This window comes from Callorhinus ursinus, unplaced genomic scaffold (genome assembly GCF_003265705.2).
Source record: "Callorhinus ursinus isolate GAN/ISIS: 27379988/994484 unplaced genomic scaffold, GSC_fseal_2.0 scaffold12, whole genome shotgun sequence".
NCBI lineage: Eukaryota > Metazoa > Chordata > Mammalia > Carnivora > Otariidae > Callorhinus > Callorhinus ursinus.
Window position 1 is genome coordinate 37923642 of NW_027397074.1, and position 18482 is coordinate 37942123.

An 18482-nucleotide genomic window follows, 5' to 3' on the forward strand; every position below is an offset into this window, starting at 1 on the left:
TTCTCTCTGAGCAGCATCCCTGCTCTAGGAGCTGAGTGGTGGCAAGTGAGCAGCAGTAGCCTCGGGTTTTCTTGCCTTGCCTCTGCTGACTTGGCAGTTCTACTGTATACACTAAAAATGAGCTGAGTCAAGGATGATCTGTACTGCACTATGCTCATTGTGCCCTATCCAAGGCAGAGCCGAGGTCTCAGGAGTTGGGTTTGGATGGAGAACAGAGTTCCCTATCTGTCAGCCATACTTGCCTGGAACTTAGCCTTAGCAACAGATAACTGGGAGTAGAATGAGAAGTTCTGACATCTTGCCCCTTCCTGGGGAGATAACCCTCCAACTGAGAGGTGAGAAAAGGGAACCCTGCTCTTGGCTGCACCATCTAGAGTGTTTCTATGTCGGAGGAGGTGACGGGACAGACCCTCAGAGAGGGTTGGGTTTTGGTTCAGTTACTACAGACCCTCACCATTCTTACTCTTATTTTCTTGAATATTTATTTATTTATGTGCTGTATGCTAATAGAACCATTTCCAGAGATTGTATATGGTATTTGTTTTGTTTTTTATTTTAAAAATTTTTTTAATTGTTTTTCCTTATTATGTTAATCACCATACATTACATCATTAGTTTTTGATGCAGTGTTCCATGATTCATTGTTTGTTTTGTTTGTTTTTTAATAATTTTCACTGGGGACTAGGCCCATGAAACTCTTCAGGCTGTCTTGCTGGAAGTGAAACTCTGAATCTTACTTTTTTAAATGGGGATTACCATTCTTTGGGTATTTAGAGAAGAATTTTCAAGTGTCTTGAAAAGCTTAGAGATTTTTTTCCCCCCAAGGGAAGAGCCTATTAGGGAAGGAACATGAAGTCCATGGTAGAACATGAACTCTGTGGGATAAACATGTTTTCATAGCAGTTTTGAGTTTAGTACATAACTTTTTTTAATTTAAAATTTTCTGATTTTGAATTACAGTTGTGGCATCATGATTTTAAAAACCCATTCAGAAATGCATCATTTAGGAACCTTGATTCCCTTTTATTTTTTTTCCATAATTACAAGCTTGGTGTTTGGGGGTGTAATTAACGTTTGGTTTTTGTTTTTGTTAGAGGCAGTAATGAACCAGGAAAAAAGAAACAGCATATCTGTCATATTGAAGGATGTGGAAAAGTTTATGGCAAAACATCTCACCTACGAGCACATCTTCGCTGGCATACTGGAGAAAGACCTTTTGTATGCAACTGGATGTTTTGTGGCAAAAGATTCACAAGGAGTGATGAGCTTCAGAGACATAGAAGAACCCATACAGGTTAGTTGTTTTATTTTTTAGGGCTTGTACATTTTACTTATTTTTTAGTGTTTAAGTGAAAATTGTAAGATAGTTTAGCTATCAAATTGGAAATATACAAATTAAAGACAATTCACTTTAGTGATTTTATGAAAGATGTTTAAGATCAAATTTTTTTACAACATTTCTGAGATATATTTTATTCTACTTTTTGTAAGGTTTATCAGCATAATTATGTAACATGAAATATATTCATTTCCATTTGCTTATCTTGTTGTATTAGCAGGTTGAATTCACATATATTTGTTTTTGTCAGTATTTAAATAGGTTAAGAGAGTTGAATTATAATGTTATTGGTTACCTTTATTAATTTTTGCATTTTTTTACAATTTAGAAAATTGACTAAAGTATAAGATTAATATAACAAATATATACCTCTCCCCTAGAAGTGACAGCTGTTAATCTATGTGTTATTTTTTAATAAGGCAAATTATACAAAGTTGACATTATATTTGTCCTCTCAAGGAAAATAGCTACCATGAATTTAAAGTGTAAGTTTTTAGTACTGTTTTTAATACTCTTACATATATGATTCATAGACATATGTGTAAAATATTATTTTATGTGTTATGAAATTTTACATAAATGATATAGTATAATTTCATTTATCATTATGTTTTAAGATCTGAGCTCATATATGTATACATATAAATGAATATATACATGTTTGTAGTACTTTTTTACTGCTATATAGTATGCTGTTACCTGACTCTACCATACTGTATTAATCCATTCCCTCTATTGCTTATTATGATTAGGCTTTTTGCTATCACAAACTTTGCTGATGTGAACATACAGTGAACATGTATGTGAAGTAGAATTATTGGATCACAGAGAATTTATGTGTTTTGCTAGATAACTGCTAAAGAATCTCTAAAATGGCTGTTAACCACCTCTGCCTCACTAGCAGTGACTGAGAGTTTCCAATTTTCTGTGTGTTCACCAGTACTCAGTAGTGTTAGCCTTTGAAAATTGTTGTCTGGGCACCCGGCTGACTCAGTCGGTAGAGCATGGAACTCTTACGGTGGTGAGTTCAAGCTCCACGTTGGGTGTGGAAACTACTTTAAAAAACAAATAAAAACATGTGCATTGCTTAAAAAAAAAAGTTTTTGTAAATCTAAAATGGTTTCTCATTTTTTAAAGTAGCAGTTTTCTTGGTTATCCATGAGCTAAAACATCTTTTCATGTTTATTGGTCATTTATATATTTTTTTCTGTTCATTATTTCCTCGCTCAGTTTTCTTTTGGGTTGTTTTCCTTTTTCTTACTGATTTACATGTTGAAATTTCCCCCTGTATTGCTAGTCCTTTTGCTATTTTTTCCCACATGGAAGTTGTACATTTTTATTTAGTCAGATATGTTTTCTTGTCCTTTGCTTTCCTTATTTTTAATGAAATCCTCTCTTATCCCAAGATCATAAAGTTGTTTTTTTTTTTAAAGATTTTATTTATTTGAGAGAGAGAGAGAGAAAGAATGCGTGCAGGCAAGAGCATGAGCAGGGAGCCCGACTTGGGGCTAGATCCTGGGACCCTAAGATCACGACCTGAGCTGAAGTCAGATGCTTAACCGACTGAGCCCTCAGGTGCCCCTCAAGATCGTAAACTTTTTAAAAACATTTTCTTCTAATGGCTTTAAAGTTTTCTTTTTTGTAAGTTTCGTCTCTTTTTCTAAGTTTTGCATAGAACAACTACCTTTTACTTAGAACGTGTCTGATATACATTTGGGTTTCACTATTTAATTGTTGAATAGATTAATAATTTGGATAATTTTTTTTTTTAATTAACGTATAATGTATTACTTGTTTCAGGGGTACAGGTCTGTGGTTCATCAGTCTTACACAGTCCACAGCACTCACCATTAGTATCTATCCTCCCCAATGTCCATCACCCAGCCACCCCATCCCTCCCACCCCGCTCCACTCCAGCAACCCTCAGTTTGTTTCCTGAGATTAAGAGTCTCTTACGGTTTGTCTCCCTCTCCGGTTTTGTCTGGTTTCATTTTTCCCTCCCTTCCCCTATGATCTCTGTCTTGTTTCTCAAATTCCTCGTATCAGTGAGATCATATGATACTTGTCTTTATTGACTTATTTTGCTTAGCATAATACCCTCTAGTTCCATCCACATCATTCCAAATGGCAAGATTTCATTTTTTAATTTTTATAAGATTTTATTTATTTATTTGACAGAGAGATAGCGAGAGCAGGAACACAAATAGGGGAGTGGGAGAGGGAGAAGCAGGCTTCCTGCTGAGCAGGGAGCCTGATGTGGGGTCAATCCCAGGACCCCAGGATCATGACCTGAGCCAAAGGCAGATGCTTAATGACTGAGCCACCCAGGCACCCCCCCCCCAAGATTTCATTTTTTTGATGGCTGCATAATATTCCATAGTGTCTATTATATATATATAGGTGTGTATATATATATACACCTATATATATATATACACACATACACCACATCTTCTTTATCCATTCGTCTGTTGATGGACATCTAGGCTCTTTCCATAGTTTGGCTATTGTGGACACTGCTGCTATAAACATTGGGGTGAATGTGCCCCTTCGGATCATTACATTTGTATGTTTGGGGTAAATACCTCGTAGTGCAATTGCTGGGTCATAGGGTAACTCTGTTTTCAACTTTTTGAGGACCCTCCATACTGTTTTCCAGAGTGGCTGCACCAGCTTGCATTCCCACCAACAGTGTAGGAGGGTTCCCCTTTCTCCACATCTTCTCCAACATCTGTGTTTTCCTGACTTGTTAATTTTAGCCATTTTGACGGGTCTGAGGTGGTATCTCATTGAGGTTTTGATTTGGATTTCCCTGATGCCGAGCGAAGTTGAGCACTTTTTCATGTGTCTGTTGGCCATTTGGATGTCTTCTTTGCAGAATTGTCTGTTCATATCTTCTGCGCATTTCTTGATTGGATTATTTGTTCTTTGGGTGTTGAGTTTGATAAGTTCTTTATAGATTTGGATACTAGCCCTTTATCTGATATGTCATTTGCAAATATCTTCTCCCATTCTGTCGGTTGTCTTTTGGTTTTGTTGATTGTTTCCTTTGCTATGCAAAAGCTTTTTATCTTGATGAAGTCCCAGTAGTTCATTTTTGCCCTTGCTTCCCTTGCCTTTGGCAATGTTTCTAGGAGGAAGTTGCTGCGGCTGAGGTCAAAGAGGTTGCTGCCTATGTTCTCCTCAAGGATTTTGATGGATTCCTGTCTCACATTTAGGTCTTTCATTCCTTTTGAGTCTATTTTTGTGTGTGTTGTAAGGAAATGGTCCAGTTTCATTCTTCTGCATGTGGCTGTCCAGTTTTCCCAACACCATTTGTTGAAGAGACTGTCTTTTTTCCATTGGACATTCTTTCCTGCTTTGTCAAAGATGAGTTGACCATAGAGTTGAGGGTCCATTTCTGGGCTCTCTGTTCTGTTCCATTGATCTATGTGTCTGTTTTTGTGCCAGTACCATACTGTCTTGATGATGACAGCTTTGTAATAGAGCTTGAAGTCTGGAATTGTGATGCCACCAGCTTTGCTTTTCTTTTTCAACATTCCTCTGGCTATTTGGCGTCTTTTCTGATTCCATACAAATTTTAGAATTATTTGTTCCATTTCTTTGAAAAAACTTGATGGTATTTTGATAGGGATTGCATTAAATGTGTAGATTGCTCTAGGTAGCATAGACGTGTTCACAATATTTGTTCTTCCAATCCATGAGCATGGAACGTTCTTCCATTTCTTTGTGTCTTCCTCATTTTCTTTCATGAGTATTCTGTAGTTTTCTGAGTCTAGATCATTTGCCTCTTCGGTTAGATTTATTCCTAGGTATCTTATGGTTTTAGGTGCAGTTGTAAATGGGATCGACTCCTTAATTTTTCTTTCTTCTGTCTTGTTGTTGGTGTATCGAAATGCAACTGATTTCTGTGTATTGATTTTATATCCTGCCACTTTACTGAATTCCGTATGAGTTCTAGCAGTTTTGGGGTGGAGTCTTTTGGGTTTTCCACATAAAGTATCATATCATCTGCAAAGAGTGAGAGTTTGACTTCTTCTTTGACGATTTGGATGCCTTTTATTTCTTTTTGTTGTCTGGTTGCTGTGGCTAGGACTTCTAGTACTATGTTGAATAGCATTGGTGATAGTGGACATCCCTCTCGTGTTCCTGACCTTAGGGGAAAAGCTCTCACTTTTTCCCCATTGAGTATGATACTCCACTGTGGGTTTTTCATAGATGGCTTTTATGATATTGAGGTATGCACCCTCTATCCCTACACTGTGAAGAGTTTTAATCAAGAAAGAATGCTGTACTTTGTCAGATGCATTTTCTGCATCTATTGAGAGGATCATATGGTTCTTTTTCTTTCTTTTATTAATGTATTCTTTCACATTGATTGATTTGCAGTTGTTAAATCCCATTTGGTCGTGGTGAATAATCCTTTTAATGTACTGTTGGATCCTATTAGTATTTTGGTGAGAAGTTTTGCATCCATGTTCATCAGGGATATTGGTCTGTAGTTCTCCTTTTTGATGGGGTCTTTGTCTGGTTTTGGGACCAAGGTAATGCTGGCCTCATAAAATAAGTTTGGAAATTTTCCTTCTATTTCTGTTCTTTGAAACCACTTCAGAAGAATAGGTATTAATTCTTCTTTAAATGTTTGGTAGAATTCCCCTGGGAAGCCATCTGGCCCTGGGCTCTTGTTTGTTGGGAGGTTTTATTTCCTTAGTGGTTATGGATCTGTTCAGGTTTTCTATTTCTTCCTGGTTCAGTTTTTGTAGGTTACACATCTCTAGGAATGCATCCATTTCTTCCAGATTATCTAATTTGCTGGCATATAGTTACTCGTAATACGTTCTTATAATCGTTGGTATTTTTTGGTATTGGTTGTGATCTCTCCTCTTTCATTCATGATTATATTTATTGGGGTCCTTTCTCTTTTCTTTTTGATAAGTCTGGCCAGAGGTTTATCCATCTTATTAATTATTTCAAAGAACCAGCTCCTAGTTTTTTTGATCTGTATTACTATTCTTTTGGTTTCTAATTCATTGATTTCTGCTCTGATCTTTATTATTTCTCTTCTCCTGCTGGGTTTAGGCTTTATTTGCTGTTCTTTCTCCAGCTCCTGTAGGTGTAGGGGTTAGGTTGTGTATATGAGACCTTTCTTGTTTCTTGGGAAAGGCTTGTATTGCTCTGTACTCTCCTCTTAGGACCGCCTTTGCTGCATCCCAAAGATTTTGAACAGTTGTGTTTTCATTTTCATTGGTTTGCATGAATTTTTTAAATTCTTTAGTTTCCTGGTTGACTCATTCATTCTTTAGTAGGATGCCCTTTAGCCTCCATGTATTTGAGTTCTTTCCAACTTCCCTCTTGTGACTGAGTTCTAGTTTCAAAGCATTGTGGTCTGAAAATATGCAGGGAATTATCTCAATCTTTTGGTACTGTTTGAGACCTGATTTGTGACCCAGGATGTGTTCTATTCTGGAGAATGTTCCATGTGCACTAGAGAAGAATGTGTATTCTTTTGCTTTGGAATGGAATGTTCTGAATATATCTGTGAAGTTCGTCTGGTCCAGTGTGTCATTTAAAGCCTTTATTTCCTTGTTGATCTTTTGCTTAGATGATACGTCCCTTTGAGTGAGGGACGTGTTAAAGTCCCCTACTATTATCGTATTACTGTCGATGTGTTTCTTTGCTTTTGTTATTAATTGGCCTATATAATTGGCTGCTCCCATGTTAGGGGCATAGATATTTACAATTGTTAGATCTTCTTGTTGGATAGACCCTTTAAGTAGGATATAGTGTCCTTCCTCATTTCTTATTATAGTCTTTGTTTTAAAATCTAATTTGTCTGATACAAGGATTGCTACCCCAGCTTTCTTTAGATGTTCATTAGCATGGTAAATGGTTTTCCACCCCTTCCCTTTAAATCTGGAGGTGTCTTTGTGTCTAAAGTGCGTCTCTTGCAGACAGCATATCGATGGGTCTTATTTTTTTTTAATCTAGTCTGATACCCTGTGTCTTTTGATTGGGGCATTTAGCCCATTTACATTCAGGGTAACTATTGAAAGATATGAATTTAGTGCCATTGTATTGCCTGTAAGGTGACTATTACTGTATATTGTCTCTGTTCCTTTCTGGTCTATGTTACTTTTAGGCTCTCTCTTTGCTTAGAGGACCCCTTTCAATATTTCTTGTAGGGCTGGTTTCGTGTTCGCATATTCTTTTAGTTTTTGTTTGTCTTGGAAGTTTTTTATCTCTCCTTCTATTTTCAATGACAGCCTAGCTGGATATAGTATTCTTGGCTGCATATTTTTCTCGTTTAGTGCTCTGAATATATCATGCCAGTCCTTTCCGGCCTGCCAGGTCTCTGGATAGGTCTGCTGCCAGTCTAATGTTTCTCCCATTTTAGGTTACCAACTTCTTGCCTGAGCTGCTTTCAGGATTTTCTCTTTGTCTCTAAGACTCGTAAGTTTTACTATTAGATGTCAGGTTGTTGACCTATTTTTATTGATTTTGAGGGGAGTTCTCTGCCTCCTGGATTTTGATGCCTGTTTCCTTCCCCAAATTAGGAAAGTTCTCTGCTGTGATTTGTTCCAATACACCTTCTGCCCCCCTCCCTCTTTCTTCTTCTTCTGGGATTCCATTTATTCTAATGTTGTTTCACTTTATTGTGTCATTTATCTCTCAAATTCTCCCTTCGTGATCCAGTAGTTGTTTATCTCTCTTTTTCTCAGCTTCTTTATTCTCCATCATTTGGTCTTCTATATCACTATTTTTCTCTTCTACCTCATTTATCCTAGCAGTTAGAGCCTCCATTTCTGATTGCACCACATTAATAGCTTTTTTGATTTTGACTTGGTTAGATTTTAGTTCTTTTATTTCTCCAGAAAGGGATTCTCTAGTGTCTTCTGTACTTTTTTCAAGCCCAGCTAGTATCTTTATAATCGTCATTCTGAACTCTAGTTCCAACATCTTACGAATGTCTGTACTGATTAGGTCCCAGGCAGTTAGTACTGCCTCTTGTTCTTCTCCTTGAGGTGAGTTTTTCCATCTTGTCATTTTGTCCAGAGGGGAATAGATGAATGAGAGAACTAAATGCTAAAAAAAATGCTAAAAGGGTAACAATGAGCCCAGAAAAATATACACTAAACAAATCAGAAGAGACCCAAAACGGGCAGGGGAAAGAAAGGAGGGGAAAAAAAGAGAGAGAATATGATCAGCTGGTGAATAGAACAGAGCCACACACTAGATTTTCAGTATATTTTGGTTTGTTAGAAGAAATTGCCTCCCAAATTTTTAACGAAAGAAAAACTTTTACATATATAAAAATAAGGGTAAATACGATGAAGGGATGGAATATGACTGTAAAGATGAAAATTAAAAAGATTTTTAAAGAATTGATAAGTTGAAAAAAGAATGAAAAAAAATTTTAAAAAAGAGGGGCGCCTGGGTGGCTCAGTTGGTTAAGCAACTGCCTTCAGCTCAGGTCATGATCCTGGAGTCCTGGGATCAAGTCCCACATCAGGCTCCCGGTGCAGTGGGGAGCCTGCTTCTCCCTCTGACCCTCTCCCCTCTCATGCTGTTTCTCTCTCTCTCTCAAAAAAATAAAATCTTTAAAAGAAAATTTTTTAAAAAAAAGAATGTGATCAGGCAGGAGACTAGGACAACGGCATACACTAGATTTAGGGTATATTTTGGTCTATTAGAAGAAACTGTATCCCAAAATTTTAAAGAAAGAAAAACTTACATCTATACAAAAAATAAGGTTAAATACAATGAAGAGATATGACTGTAAAAATGAAAAATTAAAAATTTTAAAAAAGGAATTGATAGATGGTTGAAAAAGAAGAAAAATTCAAATAAAAAATACAGAAAAAGAAAAAAATAAGAAAATTTTTAAAAATTCACTTTGAAAGACTAAGGCATCATGGGAAAAAAGCCATGAATTCTAGGTGCTATATTCCCCTAGCGCTAGGGTTTTGCCATTCTCATTGATCAGTAAACTTGGTCTTGGCTGGATGTTCTTGCTGATCTTTTGGGGGAGGGGCCTGTTGCAGTGATTCTCTAATGTCTTTGTGGGAGTCGGAATTGCATAGCCTTTGCCAGGGCCAGGCTAAGTGATCTGTTTGGGTTTGCTCTCAGTAGCTTTTGTTCCCTGTAAACTTTCTATACAGCTTTGGAGGACGAGAATGAAAATGACGGCCTCCCAATTTCTGGTTCCGGTGGAGCCAACAGCTTCAGGCCCCACTCCTCAGTGCGCCCCTAGAGAAAAGCAGTCAATGACTCCTGTTTCCCTGGTCTCCGGCCGCACTCCGTGCTCACCCGGCCTGTGACTGAGCGTTTCTGTCTCTGGCACATGACCCCATTTGGAGTCTGCAAACCCAGCAGATTCCTGCTTGGCGCTCCCTTGCTGCTCCTCCCAGGGGAGGAAGGGGAGTCTCCCCAGATGGGCTGCTTGTTGGGTCCCTGCTGGAAGAGCAGTGGCCCGACTGTGCCACGGATCAGTTTATGGCAACCCAGAGCTGAGAGCCCACTCCTCGGCTCCGTCTTTGCAGCCGGCTTCCCCACTCTGATACCTGGGAGCTCTGCCACAGTCAGGCACCCCAGTCTTTCTGTGACCCCGAGGGTCCTGAGACCACACTGTCCCAGCGAGGATTCCACCCCTCACCCACGCTTAGTCACTGGAGCGACATCCCTCAGTGGAGCAAACTTCTACAAGTTCCGATTTTGTGCTCCGCTGCTCTATCATTTGCCGGTAGCTGGCTGATGGAGGCTCCCTCCCCCCACCGTCTGTCTTCCCGAATATCGCCTCGGATTCACTTTTCCATTCGTCCTACCTTCCAGAAACTGGTCGCTTTTCTGTTCAGAGAGTGGCTCCTATTCTTTTCTTCGCTCTCCTGTTGAGTTTATAGGTGTTCTGAATGGTTTGATACCTATCTAGCTGAATTCCTGGGACCAGACGAAATTTAGGTCTCCTACTCCTCCGCCATCTTGCTCCTCCCCTTGGATAAATTTTCTAATTAGACTTTAACCTTTAACTTATACCTAGGTACATGTGGGATAGAAAAGGAAATAGAATTGACATGTATTGATCAGCTAATATGCATTACATGTTTCAAATAAATTATCTCCTTTGATTCTAACAGTAACACTATGAGATAGATAATTAGCTTCATTTTACAGATCAGATAATTGTCTCAGAAAACAAAAAATAGATGTTAAATTTATTAAAAGTTTAGTTTGATATGTAAATAAATTAATAGGCAAATGAGTCTCAGTATACTGGCTGAATTCCTGAGTTAGCATAATACTAAAACTAAGAATTTTAGTTTGTTTTTTTTTTTAAGTTTTAAAAGGTTTCCTTATGGTATTGCATTGGGGCTTCTAATAATGCCACCTCACCATTGATATTGGCACATATATTGTGATTAATCCCATAACAGTATTGATGTCTGTTTTTAAAAAAAATATTCCGCTGTTTATGTCATTATGTTAGGATGCAATATTTCCACTCTGGATTAGCAGTGGGACAAGTTAAGGAAGACAAGAAAAATTGCTGCTTTCTTTGATTTGGAAACTCACATTGTGATTTCATCATTTTATTTGAGAAATATGAGACTCTAAAGTCTCTCTTATCCCTGTCCACACTCATAGAGATACACAAAAATTTATCCAAGGATTTATAAACACATATACTTCAATATCAAATTACTAATGATTTGAAGGCATATTTTCTTTTTTTTTTAATGATTCACACCATTATAATCTACAAGCTGGAATAATTCAGAATTGAATGTATTTTAAGCTTACTTTCAGTGTTTCAAACATCTTGAATACATCATACACAAAATTGTGTAATTAAACGTTATGTTGAAAACTGTTAAGCTCTATGTCAGTATACTTAAATGACTTCTAGTGACTGAATATAGTAACTTCTAAGTATTTATTAAAATTTTTGAAGAGAATATGAAACAGTATCTTTTGAAACAAATAAGTATTGATTAAGCATTTAAAAGTTAAATTGAAAGCCTTGGCCATTCATTGCAAGAACGATGTTTTATTTAAAGGCCAACCACTACACTGAGTAGAAACTCAGTACCTACTGTGAATGAAGGTATGAGTTATTTTTATTCATTTTTGAAAATAATGCCAATTTTTTTGCTTTTTAGGAAAAAAATGTTTTTTAATTTCCAAATGATACATGTACCTGGTATTTAAAAATCAAATCATTGGGGCACCTGGCTGGCTTATTCAGTAGAGCACAGGACTCTTAATCTCAGGGTGGTGAATTCAAGCCCCATGTTGAGTTTACTTAAAAAATAAAATATACAAAAAAATTTAAATCAGAGGTTACAATGTTAAGGGGCTTTTAAAAATTAATTAATTTTTTTATTTGATGTAGAGTTGACATTATATATTAGTTTTAGGTGTACAACACAGTGATCTGTCATTTGTATACATTATGAAATGCTCACCACAGTAAGTAGTTACTGTCTGTCACTGTACAGTTATGACTGTTTTCTCTGCTATACTTTAACATTCCTGTGACTTATTTTATAACTGTAAGTTTGTGCCTTTTAATCCCCTTCACTTATTTTGCCTCTCCTTCACCTATTTCTCTCCACCCCACTTCCTTCTGGCAAATACCAGTTTGTTTTCTGGATTTATGATTCTGTTTCTGTTTTGTTTTGTTTGTTTTGTTCTTTAGATTGCACATATAAGTGAAATCCTGTGGTATTTGTCTTCGGGCTAACTTATAACGTCCTCTAGTTTCATCCATCTTTTGCAAAAGGCAAGATTTCATTCTTTTTTTGGTTGAGTAATATTCCGTTGTCAGTCTGTACCACATCTTTATTCATTTATCTGTCAGTGGACACTTGGGTTGCTTCCAGATTTGGCTGTTGTCAATAATGCTGTAGTAAAAGTAGGGGAGCATATGTCTTTTCAAGTTAGTGTTCCTTTTCTTCCCAGGAGAGGAATTACTGCATTGTACGGTATTTCTATTTTAGTTTGTTAAGGAACCTCCATATTATATTCCACGGTGGCCTCACCAGTTTACATTTCCTCCAACAGTGCACGAGGATTCCCTTTTTTCTACATCCTCATCAAAAATTATTTTTTGTCTTTTTGATGCCAGTCATTCTGACAGTTGTGAGGTGATAGCTCATTGGAGTTTCGATTTGCATTTCCTTGATGATTAGTAATACTGAGCATCTTCTCATGTATCTGTTGGCCATTTGTATGTTGTCTTTGGAAAAATGTCTATTCTTGTCCTCTGCCCATTTTTTAAATCAGATTTTTTTTTTGGTGTTAAATTTTAAGAATTCTTTATATATTTTAGATATGTCATTTATAAATATTTAGGGGACTCTTTGTCCCATCCCTTGTTTTAATACCCAAGAGAACCATATTTAATTTTGTAACTGTTTTTGCATTTGTATTCTTCCTGTGATGATTGTTATATAGCTAAATATGCTTATTGTTACTGATCTATCAATAGTAGACACTGTCTCTTGACTTCTTGCATTGCGAGTTAAGAATTTACCTCAATTTACACCATCCGACAACATTCACATTTTTTTTAACTGAGTGCAGGCCTAACACTATCTCTTGACTCACCACTCTGTGGTACAGATATTAGCATGTATGTCCTTAATTCCATATTGTTTCACCTCTTAACTTCTCGAGAATTACATAAATTTTACTATCTCTCTTCTCTTTCTCTTGATGTTAAAATGTTTACTTTCTCTCCAATAAGCACTGTTCCTTTTTTTAGTAGCTTAGTTCTTTTTTATTTTTAAGCTTTTATTTATTTGAGAGAGCATGAGCAGCAGGGGTGGGGAGGTGAGGGGGGAACGGAGGGGCAGAAGGAGAGATAGAAGCAGACTGCCTGCTGAGCAGGGAGCCCCGCTTCTCTTCAGGGCTGGGGCTTGATCCCAGACTCGCCCTGGAGATACGACCTGAGCTGAAGGCAGACACTTAACTGACTGAGCCACCTAGGCACCCTAGTAGCTTAGTTCGTAAAATGGAAAACCAATAAACAATAATTACGATATGACTCTGATGTGGTGAGTGTAATTACATATCCTTTCCTCTTTTTTCTTGAAGTTTCTAATTGCCTTTTTCCCCCTTGCATTGGCTAACTTTGTCACCTCCTTTTGTTATTTCGCCTTTTAAAGAATAATATCAGCTTCATCCAATTTTTCCTTTTCTTTGGAGGTTCCAGCTTTCTAATCAGTCTGATTCTTCTTGCTGCATAGGTATAATCTTGAGACTTCTCTTCCCTGCTGTATTGGTTTTGATCCACTATTCTCAAGATCTCCTGCCTTCATTTTTCTTGGTTTACTTGTTTGCTGAAAAACATTGTGAAATACTTCCTACAGTAAAGCTCTAGGGAGTAAATTGGTCTGAAAGTGTCCTTATACTGCTTTCCAACTTAATAGATGGCTTGGCTAATACAGAATCTTAGGTTGAAAATGATACTCAAAATATTAGTGGCAGTGCTCTGTCGTTTTCTTGCAGCTCTTTTACTAATATGAAGTCCATTTCTTCCTTTTTTGTAGGTGAGCTAATTTTCCCCTGTCAACTTTTAAGAGCTTATTTACTTATTTATTTATATTTTTACTTTGAAATAATTTTACATTTACAGAAGAAGTTGTAAAGATAGTATAGAGCGTTCATCTATCCCTTTCACACAGCTTCCTCTAATACTACACCACTTCCATATCCACATAATTTATGAAAACTAAGAAGTTAACATTGGTATAATACTAGTAATTAAATTACTGACTTTTCCACAAATAATACTTTTTCTGTTCCAGGATTCAATCCAGAATACCATATTGCATTTATTAATCATGGCTGTTTAATCTCCTGTAATCTGAAATTTCCTTACTCTTTTTACTTTTTGTTGTTATTGTTTTTGTTTTTTCTTACCTTGGCAGTTTTGAAAGTTAGGTACTTAGTAGAATATCCCTCAATTTGGGTTTATTTTCTCATGATTAGACTGAGATTATGAATTGTTAGGAAAAATATCACAGACACCATTGCCCTTCTTCATTTCGTCATATTAGGAAGTAGACAATGTCAGTGTCTTACTGCTGGTGAATTGGTTAAGATAGTGTGCGCCAGGTATCACCACTGTGAAGTTATTGTTTTTTCCTTTCCATACACTGTTTATTAGAAGCAAGTCACTAAAGTCCAGTCTATACTAAAGGGGCAATGAAGTAAGCTCCACCTCTTGGAGGGAGGAGTGGCAAGGAATTTATGGATGTACTGTAAAACAACCACTTTGATTAGTAAATGTGTGGGGCAGGGTGGAGAGGGTGGATTCTTTGAGTCTATGCAAATATCCTGTTTCTCTGTCAAGATAATTCTAAGGTTTCCCTTTTAGCATTCCTCATTGTTTTCCTGCCTACAGCAATTACCTTGTTTTAAAGGTCATTTTCTCTTTCCCTCTTTGCTTGTACAGTTTAGTTTTGATTCTTGTGCAGGGAAGATTTATACCTTCTTCCCCAGTTATTTGTGTATTTAATCATTTATTTATAATCCATTATGGACCCATGAGTATTTTATTTTTTGGGTTATAATTCAATATTGTCATTATTTTCTTGCTCAAATTGTTCCATCTTTGGTCATTTGGAAGTCGTTTTAGATTTCCTCCTCTGTCCTTTTGACATACTCCTGGGTTTTTGTTTGTTTGTTTGTTTTAACCATAAGAGCTTCTGTTAATCTTTATGTTCTATTAATTTCATAATTATGTACATTGCGTAGTTTTTCATTTATTGTGCAAACTGGTTGGGCTCTTCAACTCTTTTTCCCCCATCCCCTTCCTAACCCCCCATTCTCCCTTTTTTATTTATTCTTTTTGCGGTCTTTGTGTAAGTTGACCTCCCTATATTGATTTTTTTTTATATCTTACAGCTTTTCTTTTTTTTTTGTCTTTTTACTTTTTTTATTTTCTGTGAGATTTCTAAACTTTATATTCAGATATTTCTTTTGAATTTTTTCTTAATTTCCAAGAGTGCTTTCTATTGTTTCCTTTTTTTTTTTATTAAGATTTTTTATTTATTTGACAGAGAGAGACACAGCAAGAGAAGGAACACAAGCAGGGGGAGTGGGAGAGGGAGAAGCAGGCTTCCCGCCGAGCAAGAGCCCAATGCAGGGCTCGATCCCAGGACCCCGGGATCATGACCTGAGCCGAAGGCAGACACTTAACGACTGAGCCACCCAGACGCCCCTATTGTTTCCTTTTTTATAGCATACTCTTCTCATTGTAGAGATGCAGGAGCTCACTGAAAATCTCTGAGTTTTCCAGCTAGATATTTTTTCTTAATACTTATGTTTCTTCCAAGGTAATTTTTTTCTCTGTACCTTGCTTTTTTCTGATGTTATAGGCTTTCCTGAATTGTGCAGTGGTCCTTGGCTTTTATTCAAGTTGATGCTGATGATTGATAACTATGTTTAAGTAAAGGAGAAAGCTTTATGGACTGGTGACTTTCATTTTAGACAATTGGGCAGGGACACTGTGAGTTATGCTGCAAGATACCTAATTACCAAAATACAGTAATAAACTGTGGGACCACATTTCTGTGGATACAAATCATCAAATATTCCGACCCAATTTTTCGATAGTAGGATTAATAATCCATGTACAGACTTTAATTTACTCTTCTATGTTTTATATCCCCCTCTCACCATTTTGAGTCTGAGACTTCTACATAATTCTGCAGAAGACAGATTGGCTCTCTTTAGATATATCCTCTTAATAATCTCTGTTCTAGTCTGCAGAAATTTGATGCAATCAAAACTTGTATAACATTGCATAACACAAGTGAGTTTCACAGGATTTTTTTCCTCCTTTGTCTCCTAGCATTGACCCTGTGGGCCCTGAATAGCAGGTGTAAACACCATACATATCCAGCCAGAGGACTGAGAAAAAAGGCCCCTTTGCTCTAAGGCCAGCCCTCTTTGTACTTTCCACTGCAGTAGTGGCAGCAGAGACACTAAAAACCTGAGAAAATACCCATATCTCTGGCCAAAGGAACCAGAACCTTCTTTTCCATTGAATGTTAGGGAATCACTATTATTTTTCTCTTGCCATTTTACTCTGACAGTTATGTCAGTCATATGTATGTGGAGAATGGTATAGGAAGCCTCAAGAATTCTTTCTGGCCAGAGGAACCAAGAAGAAGGGACACCTGGAGGTTGAGAAAGCATGAGGAAAATTTTGCAGAGATCTGTAAAAGGTGATCCCTAATTTCATTAATGGAACAAAAATACAGGGCTCATTCCTGAGCTGCACATGCACAGAACAGACCCAAAGAACCATAGCAAAGGCTTCAAGAATTCAACTATCTTATAAACCATCACCTGATTGCCAGCATATGCTGAGCAGACGTAAACATAACAAAGTCCTTGAAAATGAATTAATATTGGAACTCATGCCCAAAGAAGGCAAGATAGAACTAGTATGAAACTGAATGGATCAATTACCTGCTAAAACAAAAACTTAACATTTTGCAGAGGATTCTTTAACAGGACCCAGAGTCACCACAATATAATATCCAAAATATCTAGGATACAACCCAAAATTATTCAACAGACTATGAATCCAAGTAAATCTGACTGTGTCAAGATGATCCCCATGTTGGAATTACCAGCCAGTGACTATAAAGCAGCTATTATAACCATCAGCCATGGAGTAAAGGTAAACATGTTTGAAATAAAAAGAAAGGCAGAAATTTTCAGAAGCAAAATTGAGACTCTAAAAATGAACTAAATGGTAATCTTGGAACTGAAAAAAAAATGCATTATTGCAAAGTTAAAAATTCCTTATGTGTGCTCAGGAGCAAACAGAGATAATAGAAGCGTCACTGAAGTTGAAGACAGATCACTAGAAATTATACAGTCTGAAGACCAAAGAAGAAAAAGATCAGGAGGAAAACATTAACTGGGTCTCAGGGAACTGTGGAACTTACAAAATTAGTGTCATTTGAGTCCAGAAGAAAGGAAAAGATCGGTGTAGAAAAATATTTGACGAAATAATGGCTGAGACTTCCTATATTAGGTATAAATTATGGACTTAAGGTTATTGAATCCCAAACAGGAATTGACAGGAAGTCATGCCCAGATACATGAAAATCAGTCTGCTAAAAATTAAAGGTAAAGAAAAAATTTGGAAAGGAGCCTAAAGATAATGACACATTATGTATAGAGGAATACAAATTTGAATGATGAATCATTTCTCTTCAGAAACTATGAAGGACAGAAAAGGAAAAGAATTGCCAGCTCAGCATTTTATATCCAGTGAAAGTGTCCTCAATAAGAAAGGCAAAACAAAGGGATTTTCAGATGAAGAGAAACTTAAGAATTTCTTGTCATCAGATCTGCGCCACAAAAGAAAGGCTAAAGAAGTTTTTTAGGCTGAAGGGAAATGATACCAGCGGGAAATTGGGAATTTAATACGGAAGAACAAAATAAATGGTGAATACCTGGGTAAATATAGCAGGCTGTTAATCCTCTGCTTAAGTTTTAAAAAAATATGTTTTTTAAAGTAAAAAATTTTAGTAGTGGTGGATTTTCAATGTATGTGAATATAAAATATAAAATAAAGTGGGGAGGGTAAAGAAACCCGTATGGTTGTTTTCAGGTGAAAATATAGAACACAGTGTATATGTATTGTGAAAAGTTAGCTATGTATATTGTAATCCCTTTATCAATTACCAAAAATACAGAGATTCAGGGGGGAAAGGGGAATAAATTAAAATAGTATGCTAAACAATATTCACATAATCCAAAAGAAAGGAGAGAAGGGAAAAACAAAAATGAAAAAAACAGAGGACAAATGGAGAACAGACAACAAAATAATAGACTTAAATCTAAACAAATCAGTAATTATATATAATGTTAATGGTCTAAACCTAACATTAGAAGATATATATTGTTGAATTGCATTAAAAAAACACCAGATTATATATTGTGTACAAAAAGCCCACTTTAAATATTATATGGATAAATTAAAAAGGATAGGAAAAACATACATGCCATATAAAGACTAATCAAAAGAAAACCAAAGTTGCTATATTAACATAACAGGCAAAATAGACTTGATAAAACAATGAAAAGTACTAGATATGACAAGACATTCTATAATGAT

General features: G+C 36.5%; 1 protein-coding gene across 2 annotated transcripts in view; it reads left to right on the plus strand.

Moving 5' to 3' along the window:
• The window catches only part of SP4 (Sp4 transcription factor), an 86668-nt gene that overhangs the window by 51347 nt on the left and 16839 nt on the right, over nt 1-18482 (plus strand). For both annotated transcript variants that reach the window (XM_073898941.1, XM_025872996.2), the window contains one exon: nt 1095-1294. In XM_073898941.1, the coding sequence (XP_073755042.1) occupies nt 1095-1294 (200 nt within the window). The remainder of the gene's footprint in view (nt 1-1094; nt 1295-18482) is intronic.